The 21,567-nt window shown below is 43.6% G+C and overlaps 3 protein-coding genes and 2 non-coding genes across 6 annotated transcripts; 1 reads left to right on the top strand and 4 right to left on the bottom strand.

Annotated features, from left to right (window-relative positions):
* Positions 1–162: 162 nt before the first annotated feature.
* LOC135346406 (eukaryotic translation initiation factor 3 subunit M-like) lies at positions 163–3,667 on the bottom strand. The gene is made up of 10 exons (XM_064544024.1): positions 3,486–3,667; positions 3,270–3,408; positions 2,942–3,080; positions 2,736–2,859; positions 2,276–2,373; positions 1,683–1,866; positions 1,162–1,243; positions 820–963; positions 482–542; positions 163–416 (listed from the first exon to the last, which is right to left on the bottom strand). Exons 1-10 carry the CDS (start codon positions 3,540–3,542, stop codon positions 299–301), a joined length of 1,146 nt encoding a protein of 381 aa, XP_064400094.1. The 5' UTR covers positions 3,543–3,667; the 3' UTR covers positions 163–298.
* LOC135347165 (small nucleolar RNA SNORD16) lies at positions 626–726 on the bottom strand. Its single transcript, XR_010398300.1, has one exon. It is a non-coding gene; the product is annotated as a small nucleolar RNA SNORD16 (small nucleolar RNA).
* Positions 1,318–1,418, bottom strand: LOC135347164 (small nucleolar RNA SNORD16). Its single transcript, XR_010398299.1, has one exon. It is a non-coding gene; the product is annotated as a small nucleolar RNA SNORD16 (small nucleolar RNA).
* Positions 3,668–3,705: 38 nt separating the features above from the next.
* Positions 3,706–7,721, bottom strand: LOC135346398 (harmonin-like). 2 transcript variants are annotated; one of them, XM_064544012.1, is made up of 19 exons: positions 7,504–7,721; positions 7,215–7,282; positions 7,062–7,145; positions 6,831–6,890; positions 6,703–6,770; positions 6,458–6,640; positions 6,372–6,396; positions 6,143–6,289; positions 5,998–6,082; positions 5,814–5,930; positions 5,607–5,754; positions 5,292–5,542; positions 5,052–5,220; positions 4,802–4,979; positions 4,656–4,740; positions 4,546–4,599; positions 4,279–4,491; positions 4,116–4,210; positions 3,706–3,968 (listed from the first exon to the last, which is right to left on the bottom strand). In XM_064544012.1, exons 1-19 carry the CDS (start codon positions 7,633–7,635, stop codon positions 3,818–3,820), a joined length of 2,313 nt encoding a protein of 770 aa, XP_064400082.1. In that variant the 5' UTR covers positions 7,636–7,721; the 3' UTR covers positions 3,706–3,817. The 2 variants fall into 2 exon arrangements, with proteins under 2 accessions (XP_064400082.1, XP_064400081.1); XM_064544011.1 differs by having other exon boundaries at positions 4,802–4,991.
* A 72-nt stretch (positions 7,722–7,793) lies between these two features.
* LOC135346396 (uncharacterized) lies at positions 7,794–21,558 on the top strand. Its single transcript, XM_064544009.1, has 26 exons — positions 7,794–7,949; positions 10,371–10,687; positions 10,954–11,212; positions 11,493–11,588; positions 12,081–12,173; positions 12,411–12,559; positions 12,727–12,895; positions 13,851–13,964; positions 14,167–14,283; positions 14,674–14,916; positions 15,157–15,354; positions 16,043–16,120; positions 16,234–16,416; positions 16,604–16,640; positions 16,779–16,909; positions 17,089–17,251; positions 17,520–17,711; positions 17,973–18,916; positions 19,190–19,302; positions 19,427–19,514; positions 19,677–19,834; positions 19,889–19,973; positions 20,231–20,508; positions 20,873–20,902; positions 20,965–21,151; positions 21,248–21,558. Exons 2-26 carry the CDS (start codon positions 10,383–10,385, stop codon positions 21,332–21,334), a joined length of 4,497 nt encoding a protein of 1,498 aa, XP_064400079.1. The 5' UTR covers positions 7,794–7,949; positions 10,371–10,382; the 3' UTR covers positions 21,335–21,558.
* Positions 21,559–21,567: the final 9 nt, after the last annotated feature.

Consider the following 21,567-nt stretch of genomic DNA (forward strand, 5'->3'; position numbering starts at 1 on the left):
TAAGTACCGTAAAACCTCGATTTAAGGCAACCCTCTAAATATGCGACACTTGGACATTTCGCCCATATAACCATATAAATTCAAACTCGCTTTCGCAAAACGTAATTATTTAAAAGTGTCGCCTTAAAATCAAGGTTTTACGGTAGCATCATTTTGACTGGACACGGTATATAACACAGTCATGAAATTGTTACAAGAACAGTCCAAAAGGGGAAACATAATTAAAAATATTCTGATAATCTGTAATTCTCGCTAAGAAGAGCACAATTGAAACTAACAACGTTTATTTCCCTATATATCACGTCTTGACAGTATTCAAACTTGTCTTGACGGAGTTGACGCATTGTTGCCACGACGACAGGCGATCATGGAGTAGTTTCCATTGTGTGCTACCAAAAGTACGATAAATAGAAGTCCTGAGGAATGAGGAGAAATAGAATCACATGAAATTGTGTTAGCTCTGAGGTTTGAAATTACTCACCTAATTACTAGTGTTTTGCTTGTTTGATTGATTCTTGCTTCGATTAGCTTTAGCCGGACAGCTGTGAGGACAGAGGAGAGCAACATAAAAACACGTACATACATAAACAGTAATTGTATAGAAATGTAATATTAGTGGACATATCCCTCAGATAAATGTTTGGTCATCAGCGCTCCCCACTGCTTAAATAGTGGCAGGCTACCACTCACAGTGAGAGCTACGACGCAAATTACAGCATCACAGGGAGCCAGTAAGCAACAGCAGCATAGTACTGTACCAGCCACATACAACACAGCCTACCCATTTATTTTATAATTAACTTGAACAACAGTACTCACCATTAATGACAAACTGCTCCAGTTGGTTTTCTGGTAAGTGCAGCTCTTCTGCCAGTCTAGAGAAAGGAATCTCTCCAGTCTCCATTGCTAAACTGACTAGTGTCAGCTGGCGCATTTTCTCCACACAGTAACTCTCCTGGAGGCCTAAGGAAGAAAAGATAGGGAGGCAATATTATGTGTAAGGTCAATTGTGTGTAAGCTAGGTCAATTGTTTGCTAATTATACAAATAGCCAGAGCACATAATTTATTATTAGCTACAGATACAACAAATAAATGGGTTATTAGCACTGATCGAATAGTGTAAAATGCGGTTCCTACTGTACTCTTTACTGTACTCTTACCTAGGTTGGAGACAAAGTCTTTGTTTTCCTGATAAAAGGTCATGAAAGATGACAGTCTTTCAGCCACAAATATATAGAGCAGCTGTATAGAGAAGTGAGTGAAACAATGCCAACAACTTCCAGCTATAATAAATAGACAATACATTATAAGCTGTTCCCTCAGTAATATTTTTGGTCATCAGCGCTCCCCACTGCTTGATTAGTGGCAGGCTACCACACACAGTGAGAGCTACGACGCAAATTACAGCATCACAGGGTGCGTAATTAATCCACACACACACACACACACACACACACACACACACACACACACACACACACACACACACACACACACACACACACACACACACACACACACACACACACACACACACACACACACACACACACACACACACACACACACACACACACACACACACACACACACACACACACACACACACACACACACACACACACACACACACACACACACACACACACACACACACACACACACACACACACACACACACCTTGTAAATGTTGTGAGTCTTGAGTGCAGTGAGGGCTGGTAGAGAGATGAGGTGGTCAAACACAAACTGGGTAGAGTCTGAGATGACGAGGACTACCAGTCTCTCTACGAGGGTGGGGTCAGCTTCGGGGGCATCTGTGCTCGAGTATGTGCTCAGCAGCTCTGTTAAAATACGACTGGACAATCTGTGGAGGGAGGAGTGCTGAAAAATGTTGATGTGTTATATAATTCACGACTGTAGATGTGGTACTAACAATTGAAAATAGTTGCAATTGGAATTGAAATAATTTTATCCATATGCATGTACATGAAAAGGGTTACCGTATGTATAGCAGGTAATTTTCGTATGAACAACCCATTTTATTTTAAATATTCGTACAGCTCACAGGGTAGTAACGTTGAACCTATTGCGGTAGAATAATTTAATTTTTGTATGATGCTCTTCAATACGAAACATACGAATAATTTCCATCATACGAAAATAACCCGCTATACGGTATACAAAACGTACTAATTCTATTGAGGTACTCTCCTACAAAAATCGTTACTATATAATTATACACATGAATTTTGCTAAAAGCTACGACAACATACTTGAGGTCTGTTGAGTTTTGGTAGGCCCCCCAAAGCAAGAGAAACATTTCTCTTTTCTTTGCAGCCTCTAACTCCCAGAGTTCTGTCCACTTGCAAACCTGGTGGGTAAAGATCACCTGTGGTTACTGGTACATAATAGTAGTAGTTCTCCAGTTGGCTAATTTTACTTACAGTGAAGCACTTACAATTAAGAATTAAGACACTATTATAGATATTATAGTTTGCATGTCCCCAGGGCATGAATCATCAGGCCAATCTGGCAATGGCAGATGGGATTAAACCTGGGGTATTGTGGTTGATATCCCCTCAACTGATTGCGTGAGCTATCACTGTCTCCATGCATGAAGACTAAGTCACTTTGCCCGTGAGGGGTACATAGTATTAATTGTTACACTTTAATATGGTGATCCATACCAAATCAAAAATGTTGCTCTTCCTAAGTCGTTAAGCAAAGGCATACCTTATCCATGTCTAGTTGTAGTGAACCCGTCAAACTGGTTCTACCGGCTAATCTGACGAGGTTGCAGAACACAATATAGCGAAGAGGGTCCTTATCAGGAAAATGACAGAACACCAGGCCCAACCTGCAGGGAAGAATGATGACATCATTGCAAACCACACACCAATAAAATTGCAAAGTTGGTTCCTTATTTTATACCCCCTCACAGTCTAAGCCGTAGGTTTATGTTCTCCTCATTGTCCTTTGCAGCGAGTTTGTCGCAGAACGACTGGACGATCCCATTGGCCTGGTCGGGCGTCACGATATGGAACAGAGACACAACACTGTAGAAGAACCCCTCCAACTCTGCGCGTGTATGAGAGAGAGAGAGAGAGAGAGAGAGAGAGAGAGGGGGGGGGGGGGTAATTGAGAGGTTACCAGTTCAGTACAGTACATGTAATCGGCTAAATGCATGATTATGGTGAGCTAAAATTTGTGTAATTATTTTGTGTAATTAAATCATTCGCTAGTGAAGCGATCACGAAACACACGTACCTTGTTGGGGGATGTCTCTTTGCTGAAAGACGACATGACTGTTGTCGATGATATGCTGAAGACGAGGTAGGAGCTCAGTGTCATTGGTAGAGGTGATCTGGGCACCCTTACCACGCAGGAAGTCCTCAAGCTCTTCACACTGTGCAGTAATAGCATGGGAGCAGTGAATATAGGTCTTATAAAGGCTGTGGTGTTAGCTTATTGGAACTTCCATACCTGCTCGTCTTCAGCGATATCAATCAATGCAGTAAAGCATGTAATAGGTGCAGTCATACTCCGGAGTCCTCTAGGCTGTCTCCAACTGTCCTATCTCTTAGTATTTCTCTGTGAAAGATCAACTTCTACAGCAGGCCTTGGGACCACGAGGAAGGGTATGGTTCCTCATTCATACTGCGCATGCGCAGTTTCTTTATCTCATTGCACATGCGCAGTTTACTTTCAGACACAACACAACAGTTCTAGTACACAATGTAGCTAATACAAGTACATGTACACAAATAACACAGCTATATTATAGTCTGGCTATGGTCCACATGGAGCTTGTTGTTTCACTTTGGGAACCTGGGCAGGAAGCTGTGGGCTGCACCTGTTTCTACTTTCTCCTTTCCTCTCAGAGTGAACCCCGAGTGAGCGCGATGAGCGTTCCTTGCAAAGTCAAACTGCTGGGTAGAGGCTGGCTGGTCCTCACACACAGTGTCCCTGAACAGGTCAATAAAACACATTGCATTTTGAGGGGTACCAAACTGATAATGCATAATAATACCCAAAAATAAAAACTTATTTTTATGATTCACAAACAGCTAAATATGAGATATAAAATTGCTGTACACATGAGAAATAACTTACTGTGGTGGTGGCCACATTGTCCTGGGTGACTTCGCATCTTCGGTGTCATCAGATTCAGCGTCTGGATTCACTGCGACCACCAGATCAATGGAATTCTGCAATACAGTAATTAGTATTTTCTATGCCGTAGACTTCCATAATGAACTCTTATACAGCAACTTACAGATTCCATATCCATGGCCCTCTTGAGAGCTTGAGCAGCCTCGTTGTGTGTGACCTCAATCAGGCTCACTCCATCACAGACAAGGATCTGGTCTCCAACGTTTAGTCTACCGTACCTGTCGGCAGCCCCACCCTCCAAGATCCGGGAGATGATAATAGTTCCACCGAGAGGTGTATCAGTCCCTCCCCGAATAGCAATCTTGATGGGGCCATCCTAAAGGACAGTTGTAGTCATCACATTATACTCATTTGTACTAGATATATATACCTTAGGAATTGTGTGGAAGGAAACCTCTCTTCCTTGCAAGACAGCATCATTAAACTGCACAACAAAAGCATGATTGTTGTGTTTTCATATACAATAGCTGTTATATGTACCTCCATGTTGCTGGGATGGACTGTGTCTCCAATGCTGTTGGCACTGTTGCTCTTGAGATTTCTTTGGACACTGATAACCTCCACACTGCAAGGAATTAAGTTTGTAACAACTATATACCTCTACATTCACTACACAATTCCCCTACCTTTCATTGAAGACAGGAGTCTTCTTCCCACCACTTGATGACTTTCTGAGAGCTGACATCGGTGGTTGACGGTTAATGTCTGGATTGTGCTTTCCTGGTTGATCCTCCTCATCATCATCCACTGGAAACTGGAACTGGGCGGCAGCATCTGTTCCACTCACATTTTGGGAGGGGGGACCTTGGGGAGATTCTAATGAAAGTCAAGCATCCACACAATAGTTGCAATGAATAAGTGAAACAAGGTCCTTACCAGAACTTTGCGGGTTCCAGAGGCTTCCTTTCATAGCAAAAGACGCAATTTGTAGTTCCTGTGTTGCCGGTTGTTTAGGGAATACATTGGCAAAGGACGGAGGAATTACAGCTGCCTCGTTCGATAGGTAAGACATGTCCGGGAATGAAATCGATTCTCGAGGGTCAAACTGTATAAATAAGATGATTTAACTGACAAGTGTGTATATTATATCTGTATAATAGTTAAAGAGCATCAAACCTCTCTGTTTCCAGACATTGCTAGAAGTCTTTGGTCGAAATCACTCTCATCCAAGCTTGGCATCCCTGGCATCATACCCATGAGTGTGGGCATGGCCGTTGTGGGTCCCCACCCCTCGGCTGCAGGTGAGGATATCATTGGTGCAACTGTTGACTGCCCCGCCTCCATGCCCAGAATAGATAGTCTGTTAGGCTGGTGACCAGCAAGTTGACCCTGGAGCTGGTTGTTTCCCCTGAGCAGCTGGGGTGCACCTGAAATCAGAAAATTATGCTGGAATCAATCAAAATTCTATAGGTACAACCATATTTACTATACCTTCTGCTCTCTGTTTTAGGACAAATCCCATTGTTGAAGCGTTCAAGTCAGCCTGTAGCATTTCAGCGTCAACGTCAAAGTCATGAGGAGAGAGCTCAAAATCTTCCGGAGGTTCGGCCAGTGGGTCGTGATGAGCAGATCTAGTCGGCTGTATTGAGGCAATCAAATGTGCTATTGTAAGTGCATGGGGTGAGTTGTGTTTCTTACATCTTTGTTGCGAATGGTGAGCATGAGTGAGTGGCTAGACAGGAGGATTGCAATGGCATCCTTGTGAGGCTTGTTCAGTACACTGTGCCCATTCACTTCTATGATCTCATCTCCAATCTAATGTGGTATATATATATTGCAAAGACGTAACTATTGTACGTCAAGTTTGTAATCGTGAACTCACCTTCAAGCCAGAGTTATGAGCCACAGAGTTAGGAATGAGCTCAGTGATAAACACTCCAGACTGGGGATCACTAGAAGTCTTTATACTGTAGCCAAAAGAGAGAAACGTGATTCGAATGAAACATTTCTCCATTGAATGTACGCACCTTGCACCCAGGACTTCATTTCCGTCAAGCATCACTTGTATTTTCTTGGTGCTTCTCAAGATGGCTGTGGTGAGACGTTGAGTGGGATTGAGTGTCTTTGTCCTTTTCTCGGTGGTTGTTGTCTTCCATTCAACGTTGCCAAAGCAACTGCAAAACAATTAAAATAGCACCGTGTTCCAATAAAGTCAACAATATTATTATAGGCATAATCGTTATAGTAAATACTCACTCTTGTTCCGGAATGATCCCTATAACTATATAAAAAAATAGGTAATTATAATAGACATGACTGACTGAGGAGAGGGGGTCACAAACCTCGAACAGTTAGAGTCAGTGTTTTCTTGAGTTTAATGAGATTGCAAACTTCTTCGTGGGTGGACTCGGACAGAATAAGTCCATTCACTCTCACCACCTCATCCCCGACCTTTAGACCCGCCTGGGCTGCCTTGGAGGAAGGAAGCACCGACGAAACATAAATCCCACATCCAAACTCCTTTCCTGATGGAATAAATATACTCAAGTGCATGGGAACTTGCTCTATATAGGGATATTAAACTCACCCCCTCGAATAGTAAAACCAAGGCTTCGGCTTCCCTGCTGCTTCATATGGACAACTTTCTTCTCGAAACTTGAAAGTATGACCAGTAAAATAATTACGGTTTTATTTTATTTCGATGGTGGAACTTACTTTGGAACGTGGGGGATGTGAGAGTTGTACTCTGCCCTTACCCTGGAGGGTATCAGCGGCCTGTAGAGAAGAGAGACAGCTTATACTTCCATTTTTTTTCATAATTTGTACTCCAGTACTAAGTGTACTGTGTCCTTAGGTAATTAATACACTGTACTGTATACCACCAGTAATGCCATATAGCTTTGCAGTGCACTAGTACCGTCAACTGCTGATTGTTATTCAACAGACCTTATGGCAAGATATAACTGTCGTCTCCTTGGCTCGTTTAGTAGGGGCCTCAGTTTCTCCATCAGGTCTTCAACCAGTAGACTCCTATGTTAATACAGGAACGAAGGATTATTGCACAGACACACACACACACATGCAATCACTGGCTCTTACATATGGAACTCTTTGAGTGCTTTTTGAAGCTTTGCTCTGTCCTCGTGTGACTCCAGACTGCTCATCACCTACAAGTTAATGTTTGTACAAGCATAGATTGAATGCATTGTATAAAAAATTATTGTACTGCATGCTGCAGCCCCTCCCCCCTTTTGAGGGTACAGTAGTTTATACAATAGCTTTGCACATACAACTAGTCTAGTTAAGCTTGTCTAGTATTTTTAGATACTTGGTCTCTCTATTCTGGAATCAGAGTAGAGAGACCAAGTTATTATAGTGTTGTACTGACCATTCTCTTGTATGCAGCTACTACAGACTTCTTGTCAGGATAGTTAGAGGGGGAGATGGGATTCCTAGGGTTGGCTCTGGTGGGACTTAGACTCTCGTTCATGATCATAGGTATACTAGCTACACCTGCCATGGTTGCTCAAATTGACAATGAGTAACAAAATAATAGGCTTGTTCAAGTTGTTTGTGCACTCACTACACTGAAAAGTGGGCGTAGCTCGCTTGACTTTGTAGAGATTTTCTCTTCCTTTCTCGCCTCCACTCTATCCACGTGGGTGGGTCTCATTACATCAAAGGCTGGCTGGGAATGCACACGCTGCAGTAGCGTTTGACATCTCTCCGTACACGGTGAGGTCTAGTTAGTGTCTAGCACAGAGACGTGTCCACCCAGAGTCAAGGAGACCAACCCTCAAGGCTAGCAGTCAACAATTGGAAGCATCTCAACTGGTATGTGAGTAGCTCTAGTTAGCTAGTTCGGTCTATATAAAATTATAATTATAATTGATGTTGCACACCTAGTAAATCAGTGCAGTAGCTACATCAGTTACTGCAGTATATGAGTGTTGATTGTACACACTTGTTCTCACACCTCGATGCACATCACCATCATGCATGAGACTTGCTAAGCTATTGATATAAAACTTTCGGAGTATAACTTTACACTGTGTGGTTAGCCAGTCACGCCAGTCACACCAGTCACGCCAGTCACGCCTGCTAGATTAATAATAACACGTTTTTTGATAGCTCCGTTCATAATTTCGACCATTTTTCCGGAATTTCCTAGTGTTTATGATTATCGTTATAATATTTTTTTTACCATAATTACTATTTATCATTCTACTCTACTGTGGTACTTCAGCCTCTCTATCGATTTTGTTTTTGCAAGCCAACAAAATGGTGTGAACATCTGCTCACTTATCGCATACCTAATCTCCCAATCGATCAGCTTGCGATGGATTCCACTCCTTTACAGACATACTCCATTCTCCAAGTTTAGTCCTCGTTACTCGTGTACTTCATGAGGCATGAATGATTGGCACCTAGGCATACAATGGGCGGCTAGATTACTTTATTATCAGAGCCCTAGACAGATTGATGTAACGTGACACTCATTCATGTGTTGAGACACTTTGAATGTGGTGTTGTATAACTCTTTTTAGCACTCTTTTATTGTCAGTGTGAATTGATCTACATGTACTGTCTGTGTAACTCTGTGTTCTATTGATGGTATTTAAGTGTTTGTTGTGACCATATCTTTGTGCACATCTACACACTGTTGCATGGTTATGAAATGAAGCCACCTGTAGTTCCTTTGGTGCACTAAAACAATACTCTAATGTTTTAGGACACAGCACTAAGGTATTGGGTATCTGTCTGCTCTGAATGGTGCAACAAAAACAGTTGAGGTCATTTTCCTACTTAACAGCATTTGAAGGTGCTCATTTAAGGAATTAACCCAACTTCCCATAGGTACCATCTAGATGTGTACAGAATAAATTTCAAGGAAGGAATCTCCTGCTCTTACTCTGCACATAGTATCACTTACACTAATAAGCACCTCTGGTGTTGCGGCTACTGTCAGCATTGTCCCTTAAGAAGCGTGGTTTTTTTGTTGTGCATGTTTCTCCCCGGTGTATGTATTCGTAAGCACTGACTGCACATGGTTTTGTTAGTCCTGTAGTATACTGAACTAACATGTGCTCCTTTTGAACCCGTGTAGTTTGTAAACTGATACAGTGTTGTTTTGAGCTGCACAGTACTGACGGAAATCAGCTAGCGATTAAAATGCATTCATTTTCAGTGTGTTCATAGCTACAACTAATGCAAGCATGTGCATTAGTTGTACGAAGATAGTGGATAGTGAGTTTGGAACAACTTTGGGGGAGGCCAAAAAAACTCTCTTTGTTATAGAGTAGTGTTTTAGTGTCTGTTACGTCACATCGTTGCTAGTGCTACTACAGGAAGTTGCTCAAACTTTCCCTGCATCGTGATGTCACTTGATTCATTCTGAGACCTTTCATACATGGGGGTGCCTCATTGTGTGTGTGTGTATGACCTTTATGATCAAATACCCTACGACCTTTCCGATTGAATACCCCCAAGGCTTCAGTCTCAAACTATGATCTTTAAATGTGCATTGTGTATAATGTAAGTGTCTTGTGATTTTTGTCATTTCCATTTGGGTCCACCCTTAGGCTATATCATAATTATCGTGACCTTATGAAACCTTATGTGCCAACACGTCTGTCTCACCTGTACATGTATGTCAACACCCTATACCGGCTGTAATGAGCATACTGTTTACTCTCATAGTGCTGTTAGCTTGACCAGGTTGAAACAACACCAACACTTGATCTTTCGGTAAAAGCTCAAGAGCCTTTTAAGTACGTAGCATGCATTAATTTATCCTTAATTCAATTATCACAGCCCCTCAATTTAAAGCATGCGTTCACTTCCCTCTTTAGTACACAACTCATTAATAGACATGACATTAGAGGCATGTGTAGAGGATCACTTTACAAGTACCTGTCTCCTGGCCATTGATAACTGGAGATAACCTCACGTAGTTCACACGGAGAACACTTGTAACGCTCACTCACAAGTAAATAACTCGTAGTTATCATAGCTCTCAGGATCGCCCCCAAACCTGATAATAGGCCCTGTTTGATGTGTTCTGATAGTCTATCTCTTATATAAATGTTTTGGTGTATACATTCCAATACACCAAACTACCCCCCCCCCCCCACACACACACACACACACACACACACCCCCCCACACACACACCCCCCACACACACACACACACCCACACACACACACACACACACACACTCACACACACACACACACCCACACACACACACAGGTGGTGCTCTATATGAGCTCGAACCCTCGTGGTGCCCCCAAGGCCAAAACCAATCTATTCCCCCTCTCCCATTCCCTCACCTATCGTAGGAGCAGTGACGGTAACTTCACCACACCCACTCAGATCATCCTACGAATACCACAACTACCGCCCCCAATGGAAGTGTGTCAACGTGTTAGTCGCGCACACTCACTCACCAGGTCGCCTGCATTCACCCGCCATGACCGCCGTGACCGCCGTGACCGCACCCCCTCCCCTTTTAGAGAAGAGAGACAGCGGACACAGTCAGATAGTACTAACCAATCAGGGAGCTCAAGGTATGTTGTGGTTGTGTACTTAGTAGCTGACATTGGAGAGATAAGATATAATAGTAGCATACAACTGACCACTGCCTCGTTATAGCCAATGTTTAATGTAAACAACATTGACAATGGCTACATGTATGATTATACAGATCTCTTGTAGACATAACTAATAATAATATATAATACCGGTAGCAGCTGCAACAATAATATAAGATGTACGTATACTATAATAGTCTGCAAGCAATTTTAAAATATAAATAATTGTAACTTTCTTTCAGCCCTGTCTCAAGTCGTTGCTCTTCTGTGAACGATTGCTCAGAGTTACTAGCCGCCCTCGAGGCACTCACTACGGAGCTACAAGCAGTGGAGGCAAGAAACGTTGAGACGAGTATCCCGAGCCCTGCTGAGGACGACGACTTTGTGGAGGTGACGCTAAACGACATTGAAGAGATTCCAAACGATGACAAGAAGAACCTACGGAGCATTGATCTGGCGGAGAAAGAGAAACTACTGACTGAGTGCAAGAATCAGATTCAGGTCAGCTGACGTTATTAGGCCTCGAACATTACGAAACAATGCAGGGGATTGTATATATGGCCGCTTTAGTGTTGTTTAAATTGTGTGGTTTAAATTGTGTGGTGAGGGACTGGAGGAAATGTCACTAATGGACGTACTCTCAGGGTATTTTTACTAATGGGTGGTTGTAGGAAACAAGAGAATGAAAATCCCTCCTGTCATGTGAAATATAGTATTGGCTCTGCAAACACGTAGTAGCTAGTTGATAGCACACTGACCCCCCCCCCCCCTCCACCCACAGTCTCTATCCCAGAGCAAGCAACAGCTGGAGAGGCATGTAGAGGAGCTACAGAGAGAGCTGGACGTGACCGCTCCCTTTAGAGTGGCTAATAAAATGGTGAGGGCAAACTAATGCAGCTGTCATTCCTTTTGATGTCTGTCATGGCAACTGTGGGTGCACAATTTCGATTATTCTACAAGTGCTAAAACCAACTGTACTAAGCCTGTGCATGCAACTATCTATGTAGTTAATTAATTCACTTTTAGTAGCTAGCCTTTGAGTGTGTTGGCTTCTAGTGACCTATATTTAGGGGTGTTTGCAGACTGTCTGACCCACTGTGTCACATGAGGCAGCTCTGTTGTGGGTGTCATCAGCTGGTAAGAGCTCTTGAGAAACAAGCCACTATAGTCAACAAAGTGGTAGTGTGTGTGGGTGAAGGGTTTTGTATTTCAAAAAGTTTGTGTTGTGGCTCTGTCCACAAACGTGGTAGTTTTTCTGAGAAAGTTGACACCAGGCATTTGCACACACATACACGCACACACACACACACACACACACACACACACACACACACACACACACACACACACACACACACACACGTTACAGGGCTCAGCCAAAAGATGGCCCAATCTCAGAATCAACGTGAAGGACCTGAAGCAAGAAACAGCTTACGACAACTCGTATGTGGAATCCACAGAGGTGCATATTAATTTTAATGCATTAACAAGCAATAATAATTATGAAAGTAGCTGAGCTAGCAAACTATTAAAGAATCACTATTTAACAAGATACCCCGAGCGTGGCACAACTCATCAACTGTTGTGTTTATTCGAGATACGGAATGTTGTGTTTCTGGTTTCAATGAAAGGCTATAGCTAACAACATTGACAGGTGTGATGTGTATAGTCTGTACATGTGTTGTGTCTATCCTTGCAGATTATCAATGCCTTTGTGACTTCTGAGCGTCATTATCTCAACACCCTGGGGGTCTTACATCGCTGCTACGAACTGCCCCTGAGGATGTTATGTACTTTCAAGCCAGATGTGATAAGCATTCAACAACTGGACAGCATGTTCCTCAACTGGTGAGTTACTTAGGCCCATGCAGAGACGCTGGGTGAGTGAGTGTGTTCTTAGGGGCTTTTTATGTTGTCAATACATTTTATAAGACGTTGGTATTTTTTGTAAATGCATGTTGATGTTTGTCCGCATATTTTGTTTATTTTCACTGTACACAATATTACCCCCTCAGCTCTGAGCTGTTGCTTCTCCACCGTCTCCTATTTGAGGAGCTGAGTCAGCTGCCCTCCCTCCCTGAGGCCGTGCAGGTGGACAAACTACTCGAGCTACTCGAGAGAACGTTCAGTGCTTTCTCTGTCTACAACTCCTTCATGGACAACAGTCGCCCTCAGGCAGTGCAGGTAAGCAGCTAGCTCATCGATCTCTTGTCGATCATTTGCGCACGTGCTGTCTATATAGTCAGTCAGACATGTGTATACACATGCAATTTCATTATCCATTCGTGTGGTAAGTTTCAAAATTAGCTGTGCATATTTTGTCTCTATGACAAGTTTCTTTGCTATTGTAGTCCACATCCCCCATTTTTGGGATAAATTAATCTATATGGCTACTATTGACCTTTGTTGGTGTGAGAGTAAGCTCTGTGTTTAGCAGTTGTCTGTGCGTGCATATATCTCCCTAGCCGTTTACTCTAGTTGACTTTGAGCTTGTTCTTGTCCACACAAGCCACGCTCCTAATGGGACCTACTAGCCTCCTATTAGGAACTCAGTAGTACCAGCATTGTGTGTTGTGTACTACTGTAGAGTGTAGACCCCACTGGCAGCTGTGGCTAAGGACAATAATGTGGTATCAGTCCCATAGCAAGCACTTTATGTACTATGGGGTGTAGACCCCACTGGCAGCTGTGGCTAGGGACAATAATTATCAGTCCCATAGCAAGCACTTTATGTACTATGGAGTGTAGACCCCCTGGCAACTGTGGCTGAGACTGTGGGTATAGTCCAGGACAATGATGTGGTATCAGTCCTCATGTCCAGTGGGTGTTGTTGATTGGTTGATCTAGGTACACACATACTTCTAAAATGTGTATACTGTTAATTGGGTATACAATCCTAAGCCTCCCCTACCCCCACACGTACACACGCTCACACACACACACACACCCACACACTCACACACACACACACACACACACACGTACACACACATACACACACACACACACACACACACACACACACACACGTACACACGTACACACGCTCACACACACACACACACACACACACACACACACACACACACACACACACACACACACACACACACACACACACACGTACACACATACACAGAGAGAACTAAAACTGCTCAACACCAAACCAGAGTTTGTACAGCTCCTCAACCACTGCCAGAAGAACTGCGGTGGGATGAAACTGACAGAGCTGTTACAGCTTCCTGCTGACAGGGTGAGTCAATCCACCATTTCCAGGGACTCTTCCGTATTATACTGTGCACATTGTATACATATAGGTGTTCTGTTGTATAGTGGATATGAATGATAATCGTGTTCCTCTTTGAGGCTTAAATGTTTCCTAAATCGATCTCTGTCCCCTCACATCCCTTAAACTTGACACACCACCCTCACACATCACACTCCACACACCACAGATGACACAATACTCTGACTTGCTGACTTGTTTCCTGGACCCTCACGTCCGAGGCATGCCTGAAGACGGCTCAAAGAGAGCTGAAACTCTCATAAGATATCTACGAAATCTGAGATATGTGAGTACAGTTACCATGTCAACCAATTAACTTCCCCGTTTGTTTTATTAGAGTAGAATACATAAAGCTTCTTGAATACCCATGAAGCATGCAAAGCTTCTTTTGTGATTTTCAGTAATATGACTCCCAGGTTGCTGGTGAATCACTGTATATTGTGTAACAAACATAAGCCAGTCAGTACCAGTCAGCAGCTGTAGCTTCCTGGGAGGCACATCAAAGCATTGTGAATACACAATGAGGCTACATAATAGACTGTTAGTCAGCATTACAATGTTAGTTAATTATCTCTGTATCCATTCTGTACAGTTGTTGTGCACTTGCCCACCCCCCACCCCCCACCCCCCACACACACACACACACACACTCACACCCACCCACCCACCCACACAGGAGCTGCTTGACGACAAGTCAGACTGGGACCACACTCTGGAGAAGATCAAGTTTCTCCACAAACTATCACCTGATATACCCGCCCCCCTTGAAGTATTTGATTCGGACGTGGTCCTCCTAAAGCAAGGACCTCTCAACCAGGTAGTGAACAGCAAGAAGGAGGTACCGCGCCATTGCTTTCTCTTCAACAAGTTCATAGCCGTCGCTGAGAAAGCCAACGACACTCAGTTCAGGATATTGGAGGTAGGGCTGCTAAGAGATGCTTGTAGACTCTCACGATGTACATATATAGTTAACTAAGTATGTTTTGTCTGCACTTGATAAATTTAGTATAATTATGGCTTATTATCTGGCTATAGTCGCCTAATTGTGCTTGAAATAGACCATTAGATCTTGCTGTACACAGCCCTCACACACACACATACCTCACATCTCACACACCCCTCACACCTCACACACACACACACACACACACACCCACAGCAAGGTATGATCCCACTCTCGGGTGCACAGCTGGCCAAGTGTGTGGACGTGGAGGGGCAGGCGATCGGCTGTGACCTGCAGACGGGCCTCAGTGAAGATCGTCTCGCATTCCGACTCAGCTTCCCTAGTAGCGATAGTTTGTTCCTCCGAGCAGCCAAGCCCAATGTCCTCAAGTCATGGCTGGAGGCACTCGATAAGGTGAGCCTACTTTGAGGCTACAAGTTTCTGTAGCTATTATTTGGCTGTGAAGTGTTCTTTGGGAATCTGCTGATGAAGCTGTAGATGGGTTACTTGATTGTGCATTTTGGGGCTCAATACTGTGTCAATACTGAAAATAACAGCATTTGTATGTCTTTGAGACTAATTTCTGTTGGCCTAGCTCCACTAAGAACTGTACCAGAAGTGCTACGTTTGGTACACGGCAGTGGTTAATTTGTGTACAGATCATGTCCTCCCTTGATTGCATCAGTTGTCATGCATGTGTGCATGTGTAGTCATGGTTGCATGTCCTGAACCTCGTTGTCAAGTACAACAAGAGCTTTGTGTGTATGTGGCTTCCACCCACTCATTCATGACAGCAGTTCTGTGGAAATCAAATGTACATGCAGGAAGTGGTTTTATAGGTCACATACACACAATCACATGGGAAGACACTAGAAGACACTAGCATTCTGTGGGCTCTTTTATCCTCTTCTTGTGGGACTTGCTCTAGTAAATAGACTGGAGTATGTCCCCATAGTGATTCACACAACAGCTGGTTATGTGTGCTGTCTGATATGGTAAAACTCTAGCCACATCATTATTAATATTATTTGCCTATGGAGAAGCTACTGCTTTATTTCGATTGCCCCATACGTGCTCATAGTTATATATTGGTCCACTGCAGAGTCTACAGGAGTGCCAGGACTCGCAAAACGTTCCAGAGGAAAACTTGGGTGCCCTATACCCTGAGGCTGGGACTAAGGTAACATTATTTATCACACTGAGTGGTGTGTCTTCAGATGATCATAAAATAAAAGTTTGGGTAGCACAAATTTAGTATACGTGTGTACATCCATCTGCCCTCTCTCCACACAGATTGCAGCAGCCTCGCTGGAGAAACTGTTTCAGCAGCTGACAAGTCCGGCCATGTTTCGTGATGACTTTATGGAGGTGTTCCTGATGACTCACTCGTGCTTCACCACGCCCAAAGAGGTCCTCACAGCTCTCCTCAACTGTGTCAAGAGCCCTGACGATACCTGGTCAGACTCCAGCAGTCAGGTGAGTGCATGGGGGGACATGTGTGCAGCTGCTTGTACTAAAAGTATAATTAAGCATTGTACAATTGTTTTGAGCCAGCATCTTAAGTTTGATACTGCATATGTATACGTCTTGGTAGTCACGCATACATGTACAGTAGAACTGTGGTGCTCCTATTGTTATTATTATATTTGCTTACTCTGTGCAGGGATCTAGTAATGCTGCCTTCCCCTTCAACATGGATGGTAAGCAGCTCTCATTGTATGTGCACTCCATACTACACACATGTACAGCTATATGGTATAGACATTGGCTCACACAAGTCCTTCACTATAAATTATTATATAGCTGTATACAAACCTCCCTCCGTTTTTCCTCTCCAGAGCTTACCAACGACTCTGAGGGTGGTTCATCAAGCCCCGCCTCCACACCAGGATCCCAGGCCCAGCAGTGCTCCCCCGGCCGAGTGACCCACCGCACTAGACTGGACCCATCCTCTGTCGTCACCAGGAAGGTAGGCAGACAGAAAGAATTGCGAATCACCGAGTTCTGAGAATTGTGTAAACTGAAACTCTTGAGAATGCGTAGTATTACAGCTGCATGAGTACTATGTATGTATGTACACATACTTGTATTGATGTTGTGAAAGCTACAGTATGCTGTATAATGTACTTAACCCCCCCCCCTCCTCAGAATGTACACAGTGGGTCCAGTCTTGTGAGCACCAGTGACTCGGACACATCCCCCCACACCTCTGCCATTGTTGTGGACCACCCCCTTGCCCCTGATGGCACCACTCAGAATGGCTGGGCAGATCCGGAGATGACCCTCAAGGGATTCGGCTACTTGCAGAGAGGTTGGTATAGCAATATATGATGTAAATGTATGTTAGCTACTTTAATCGCAATTGCCATTGCTACGAAGTACTATTTAGATCCTGCGTTTAGCATGGTTGCTTGAGGATACAAATGATGTAATATGTTGCCAGAGTTAGCCATTGAAAAGTGCATTCTAGATCATGGGCATGAGGTATCTGCTTGTATGTATGTGTTATAGTGTCCCGAAGAATTAAGCCCGATGGCATAGTATTATACATTATACTATCGTAAAATCCTCCCCTCCAGCTGCTAATGATAACGCCCTGCCCGAAGCTGAGGAGGAGGAGGAGGAGGACAATCACTACACAAAGCTGTACCCTCCCTCACGAGTCCACGTTGTGTGTGATGGGTCAGGAGAGGATAGTGCCGGGGAGGAGGTGGATGGTGGGGCCACACCTCGGCAGTCCTCTCTCACCGGGTCACTGGAGCTGGGACCAGGTGTGTGTGTGTACCCTAGGATAGTGCAGCTGTGTCCCTATGTGTGTGTATATTGCTTCTAAATAAAGCTATTATCAACTTGTGTGTACTGGCAAGAGTTCATTCTTGGTACTGTGTATATGGTAAGGATGGGTTTTTTTAGAAGACTTTATCAACATTTAGTATTGGTGGTTTGGTCATTGTGTAAAGTAATGTGTTGCTTGGCTGTCATCGATGTACTATGTAAATAAGCAATAAGATAACATTTCTTCTCCTGTACAGGTGGCTCTTATCCTGCCAAAACATCACGACGGCGTAGCTCCACAGAGGTGAGCAGTGGGCGTGATGTCAAAGGCAGTGTGCTGATCACCAAGCTTGAACAAATGAACCACTCCAAAATCACCCAAGAATTGGAAAATGCCAACAAACTAATGGCGGACATGATTGGATCTCTGGACACGGATTTTCTCTCTCCATCTTCATGTCAAGAAATGGAAACGAGTTTAGACAAACAAGGCATGGCACGAAGCAGAACAGGATCTATGTCGTCATCACAACCAGACATAACTATTGCCGAAGATGAATCACCACCCATACCTCCCAGGGATGTACATGTAACCACACCCACTCACAAACTCCCCCTAAGGACCATTCTACGTGCAAACTCTGAGCACAGTCTATTGACACAGTCGCTAAGCATCTCTCGAAGTGAACCATCGTCCCCGTTCCATTCCACCAAACCGGTGGGACGTAGTATATCTATATCGGAACAGGGGTCACCAGGGAAACGCGGCAAGGCCGTGACAATGGAACGTCTGAATCCTAAAACTAAGAAGCAAAAGAAAGGAGGGAGCATGGGAGACCACTACAAGAGAGGGAGTGGCCCTGGAATCAACGTGACAGCCTCGCTGAATGTGGCGAGCTTACAAGGGTTTGATTCGAATAAGAGCCCCAAGAGAAGCAAATGGGACGGTATACGAAAGATAACGAAGAAGTTCAAACGATCTCCGAGTCTTGACGGTGAAGAGCTTCAGGGCTTGCAAGCACGTTACGCTAGGAAGGGCTCTCTGGCTAGTGATAATCTTATGTCCACAGGTGTTAATTTGCCAGATGGTGGTGGGGCACCACGGCGACAGCGGAGGTCAAGCTCTTCTTACGGGAACAGCGTGGCTCTAGTGTCAAAGATCTTTGCTGTACTGACTTGCTGGCAGGACCAGTTCTTCGAGGTGAGGATACAGATGTAACCAGCAGTCTACATTGTATTATAGTTATTGTACATTGTGTGTGTGTGTGTGTTGTGTTTTCGTAGGCCACCTGGCATCTACATTGTACACTATTGTGTTATGAGCATTTCATGTTTAGCTCTATTATTGTCAGTGTAAAACAACAACACTGCCATCAATTTTGCAAACAGTGCAACTGCCATGTACAACGTACACAGCTACTACAAAGTCGATGTACTTCACAATTATAGGCAATTGTTCTTTACTTCTGTATAGGATTTCGAGGATGATCTTGAACTGAAGAAGATGTTGTGTGACTTTCTCTCTGGCCTTGCTAAGAAGAGCAGCTGTGAGTCGGTCGAGCGTCAGGGAGCATCAGCACTGCTGGAGTGAGTAGCTAGTAGTCCTGTTCTCGTAGTTAGTCTGGGAGATTGGTTACGTACATGTACGTAGTAGTTCTTTGTCAATTCGTTTTTCATGGCTTTAAATATGGATGTCTTGTTGTTTGTGTAGGACTGTAGAGCAGAAGAGTTTTCATGAGTTGGCCACACCCCCTTCCACCTCGTTCCCCGTACTCCTCTCCAGAACCATCAACATCAGCGTAAGTTCTCAACCCTTATACACAATAATGGACGGACACGTACAGTGTGCCTACACATGTACAGTCGAATCCCCTCATGCATGATTAATTTTGATTACCCCCCACACTTACATGTGTCCTGGACCCCCTCGTGTTCATGGTTTAATTACCCCCCCCCCACAGTATGACGTCCTGATGATGTACGACTGGGACCACCCTGACAAGCTTGTACCAGACAAAAGTATCGATTTTGCCAAGATCAAAGACTCTCAGCTACTACATGTTTTTGCCAAGCAACTGACTCTCATGGAATTCGCCGTCTACGCAGCCATTCAGAGGAGGTGGGTGTGGTCAATTGGCTAATGGGTGTGGTTAGTTATAGTTGCTCTACACAGGGAGCTTTTGAATTGCAGTTGGAAGAAACCAAACAAGGACAAGTTGTCACCGAATGTTTGCCGTCTGATAAAGAGGACCAATGAGGTAATAAACTATATATCGTATAACTGGTGGGTGTTTTTAATTTGGCGATTTGGCGAATTTTACCGAAGATTGCCAAATTTAAATAAAATTTTCCTGTGGACACAACGTCATTGCTGAAGTACGTAGCCACACCAAATTAAAAACTGCTTATTATGTTCAAATGGCTCATCCACCAAGTATACCTCCCCCTCTCTGAGACCATAATGTGCATTGGTGTGCGTGTATGGTAGTTAATTCAATATGTGTCCTCACCACAGATGACATCATGGGTTTCCACGGAGATTCTGTCTCAAGAGAGCCCCTCTCAAAGAGCTAGCGTTATCGAGAACTTCATCAAGATTGCCACATACTGCTATCAGCACAACGACATGCACTGCTCTCTCAACATCACCATAGCGCTCGGCTCGGCTTGCATCAAATCCCTGAAGCAAACTTGGGAGGAGGTGGACAAGAAGTACAAGAGACAGCTGGAGAAGCTGCGGGACTGGACTGACTATCATGGCCGCTGTAAGAAGATGAGGGAGAAGCTAGAAAAGTGAGCAGTGATTACATGTGTGTGCTTGTGCTGGTGTACTATATAATTATACCGTAGTACTAGAATATTTTGCTGGTGAAAAACCTTTGCGAATGAGCCAAATCACCCAGAAAATTTGCTTTTGCGATCTAACTATTGCATTCTGGCAAGGATCGTGTGTAGTATAATTTAAGTTTTGGTTGCGAATTGATCAACCCTCGCAAAGTTCGTATATGTTTGATGCTCGCAAAACTTTGTACATACCGTATTACTAGAATGTTTTGCGAGCATCAAACATATGCGAACATGTGTCTTATTATTATACTGCAATGTCAATCCTATAATTATATTTTAATTATGGCTACAAATCTTCTCTTTCTTACAGAACCACTGCAGAGCATCTCCTAAAGAACGAGTAAGTATACACCCACCTTCCCAACTACTGTACAATCTACAATCTGTATTTTCTCCGTATAGTGTATTGCCTCAGGCTCTCCCGTACGTCGGTGCTTTCCTGGATCAGATCTACTCCCTCGAGATGAGCTCTAAGACGTACAATCCAAACGGCCTCGTCAACTTTGCCAAGATGACTAAGCTATCAGCCATTTTGAGGTCTGCACTGCAGTACCAAGAACAGCACTATACCTTTGAGCCTCGGCTTGATGTAAGTATAACTTTTGGCGTAAAATGTCATGTGATTCATGTGTTTATCATGTGATTTATGAGTTTGTCATGTGATTCATGCGATTGTCATGTGCAGGTAATGGTGTATGTGACTGCTGCAAAGAGACTATCAGAGAATGACCTTTTTGAACTTTCGCACACTCGGGAGCCCTCCCAACATTAACAGGTTTTTACACATGCAGTCGCCACGGACACTAGTTTGTGTAAAGATAGCATGCAGTTAGCTATTTATTGTGTCTTCATCACTTTTTTGTAACCGTTTTTTTAACTTCTTGTTTGTAATAGAGTGCTATATTGTTTGTGTCATATATTTTCGTGTCTTGCCTTCAAGTTTTGTGTGCCATGAATCAAATAATATTATTACATTGTATAATTATGCTTTTTGAATATTATCAA

Source organism: Halichondria panicea, chromosome 13 (genome assembly GCF_963675165.1).
Source record: "Halichondria panicea chromosome 13, odHalPani1.1, whole genome shotgun sequence".
Taxonomy (NCBI): domain Eukaryota; kingdom Metazoa; phylum Porifera; class Demospongiae; order Suberitida; family Halichondriidae; genus Halichondria; species Halichondria panicea.

Excerpts from the sequence above, each read along its gene's own strand:
- LOC135346406 (XM_064544024.1), bottom strand. The coding sequence starts at position 3,542 with ATGACTGCACCTATTACATGCTTTACTGCATTGATTGATATCGCTGAA. Across the intron at positions 1,244-1,682 it reads AGACTCACAACATTTACAAG|CTGCTCTATATATTTGTGGC; the intron begins GTGTGTGTGTGT and ends TTCTCTATACAG. Across the intron at positions 964-1,161 it reads AGACTTTGTCTCCAACCTAG|GCCTCCAGGAGAGTTACTGT; the intron begins GTAAGAGTACAG and ends TTTCTTCCTTAG.
- LOC135346398 (XM_064544011.1), bottom strand. The coding sequence starts at position 7,635 with ATGGCAGGTGTAGCTAGTATACCTATGATCATGAACGAGAGTCTAAGT. Across the intron at positions 7,283-7,503 it reads TAGCTGCATACAAGAGAATG|GTGATGAGCAGTCTGGAGTC; the intron begins GTCAGTACAACA and ends ATTAACTTGTAG. Across the intron at positions 6,290-6,371 it reads GGGATCATTCCGGAACAAGA|TTGCTTTGGCAACGTTGAAT; the intron begins GTGAGTATTTAC and ends ATTGTTTTGCAG.
- LOC135346396 (XM_064544009.1), top strand. The coding sequence starts at position 10,383 with ATGAGCTCGAACCCTCGTGGTGCCCCCAAGGCCAAAACCAATCTATTC. Across the intron at positions 13,965-14,166 it reads TACAGCTTCCTGCTGACAGG|ATGACACAATACTCTGACTT; the intron begins GTGAGTCAATCC and ends CACACACCACAG. Across the intron at positions 16,641-16,778 it reads CTTCCCCTTCAACATGGATG|AGCTTACCAACGACTCTGAG; the intron begins GTAAGCAGCTCT and ends TTTCCTCTCCAG.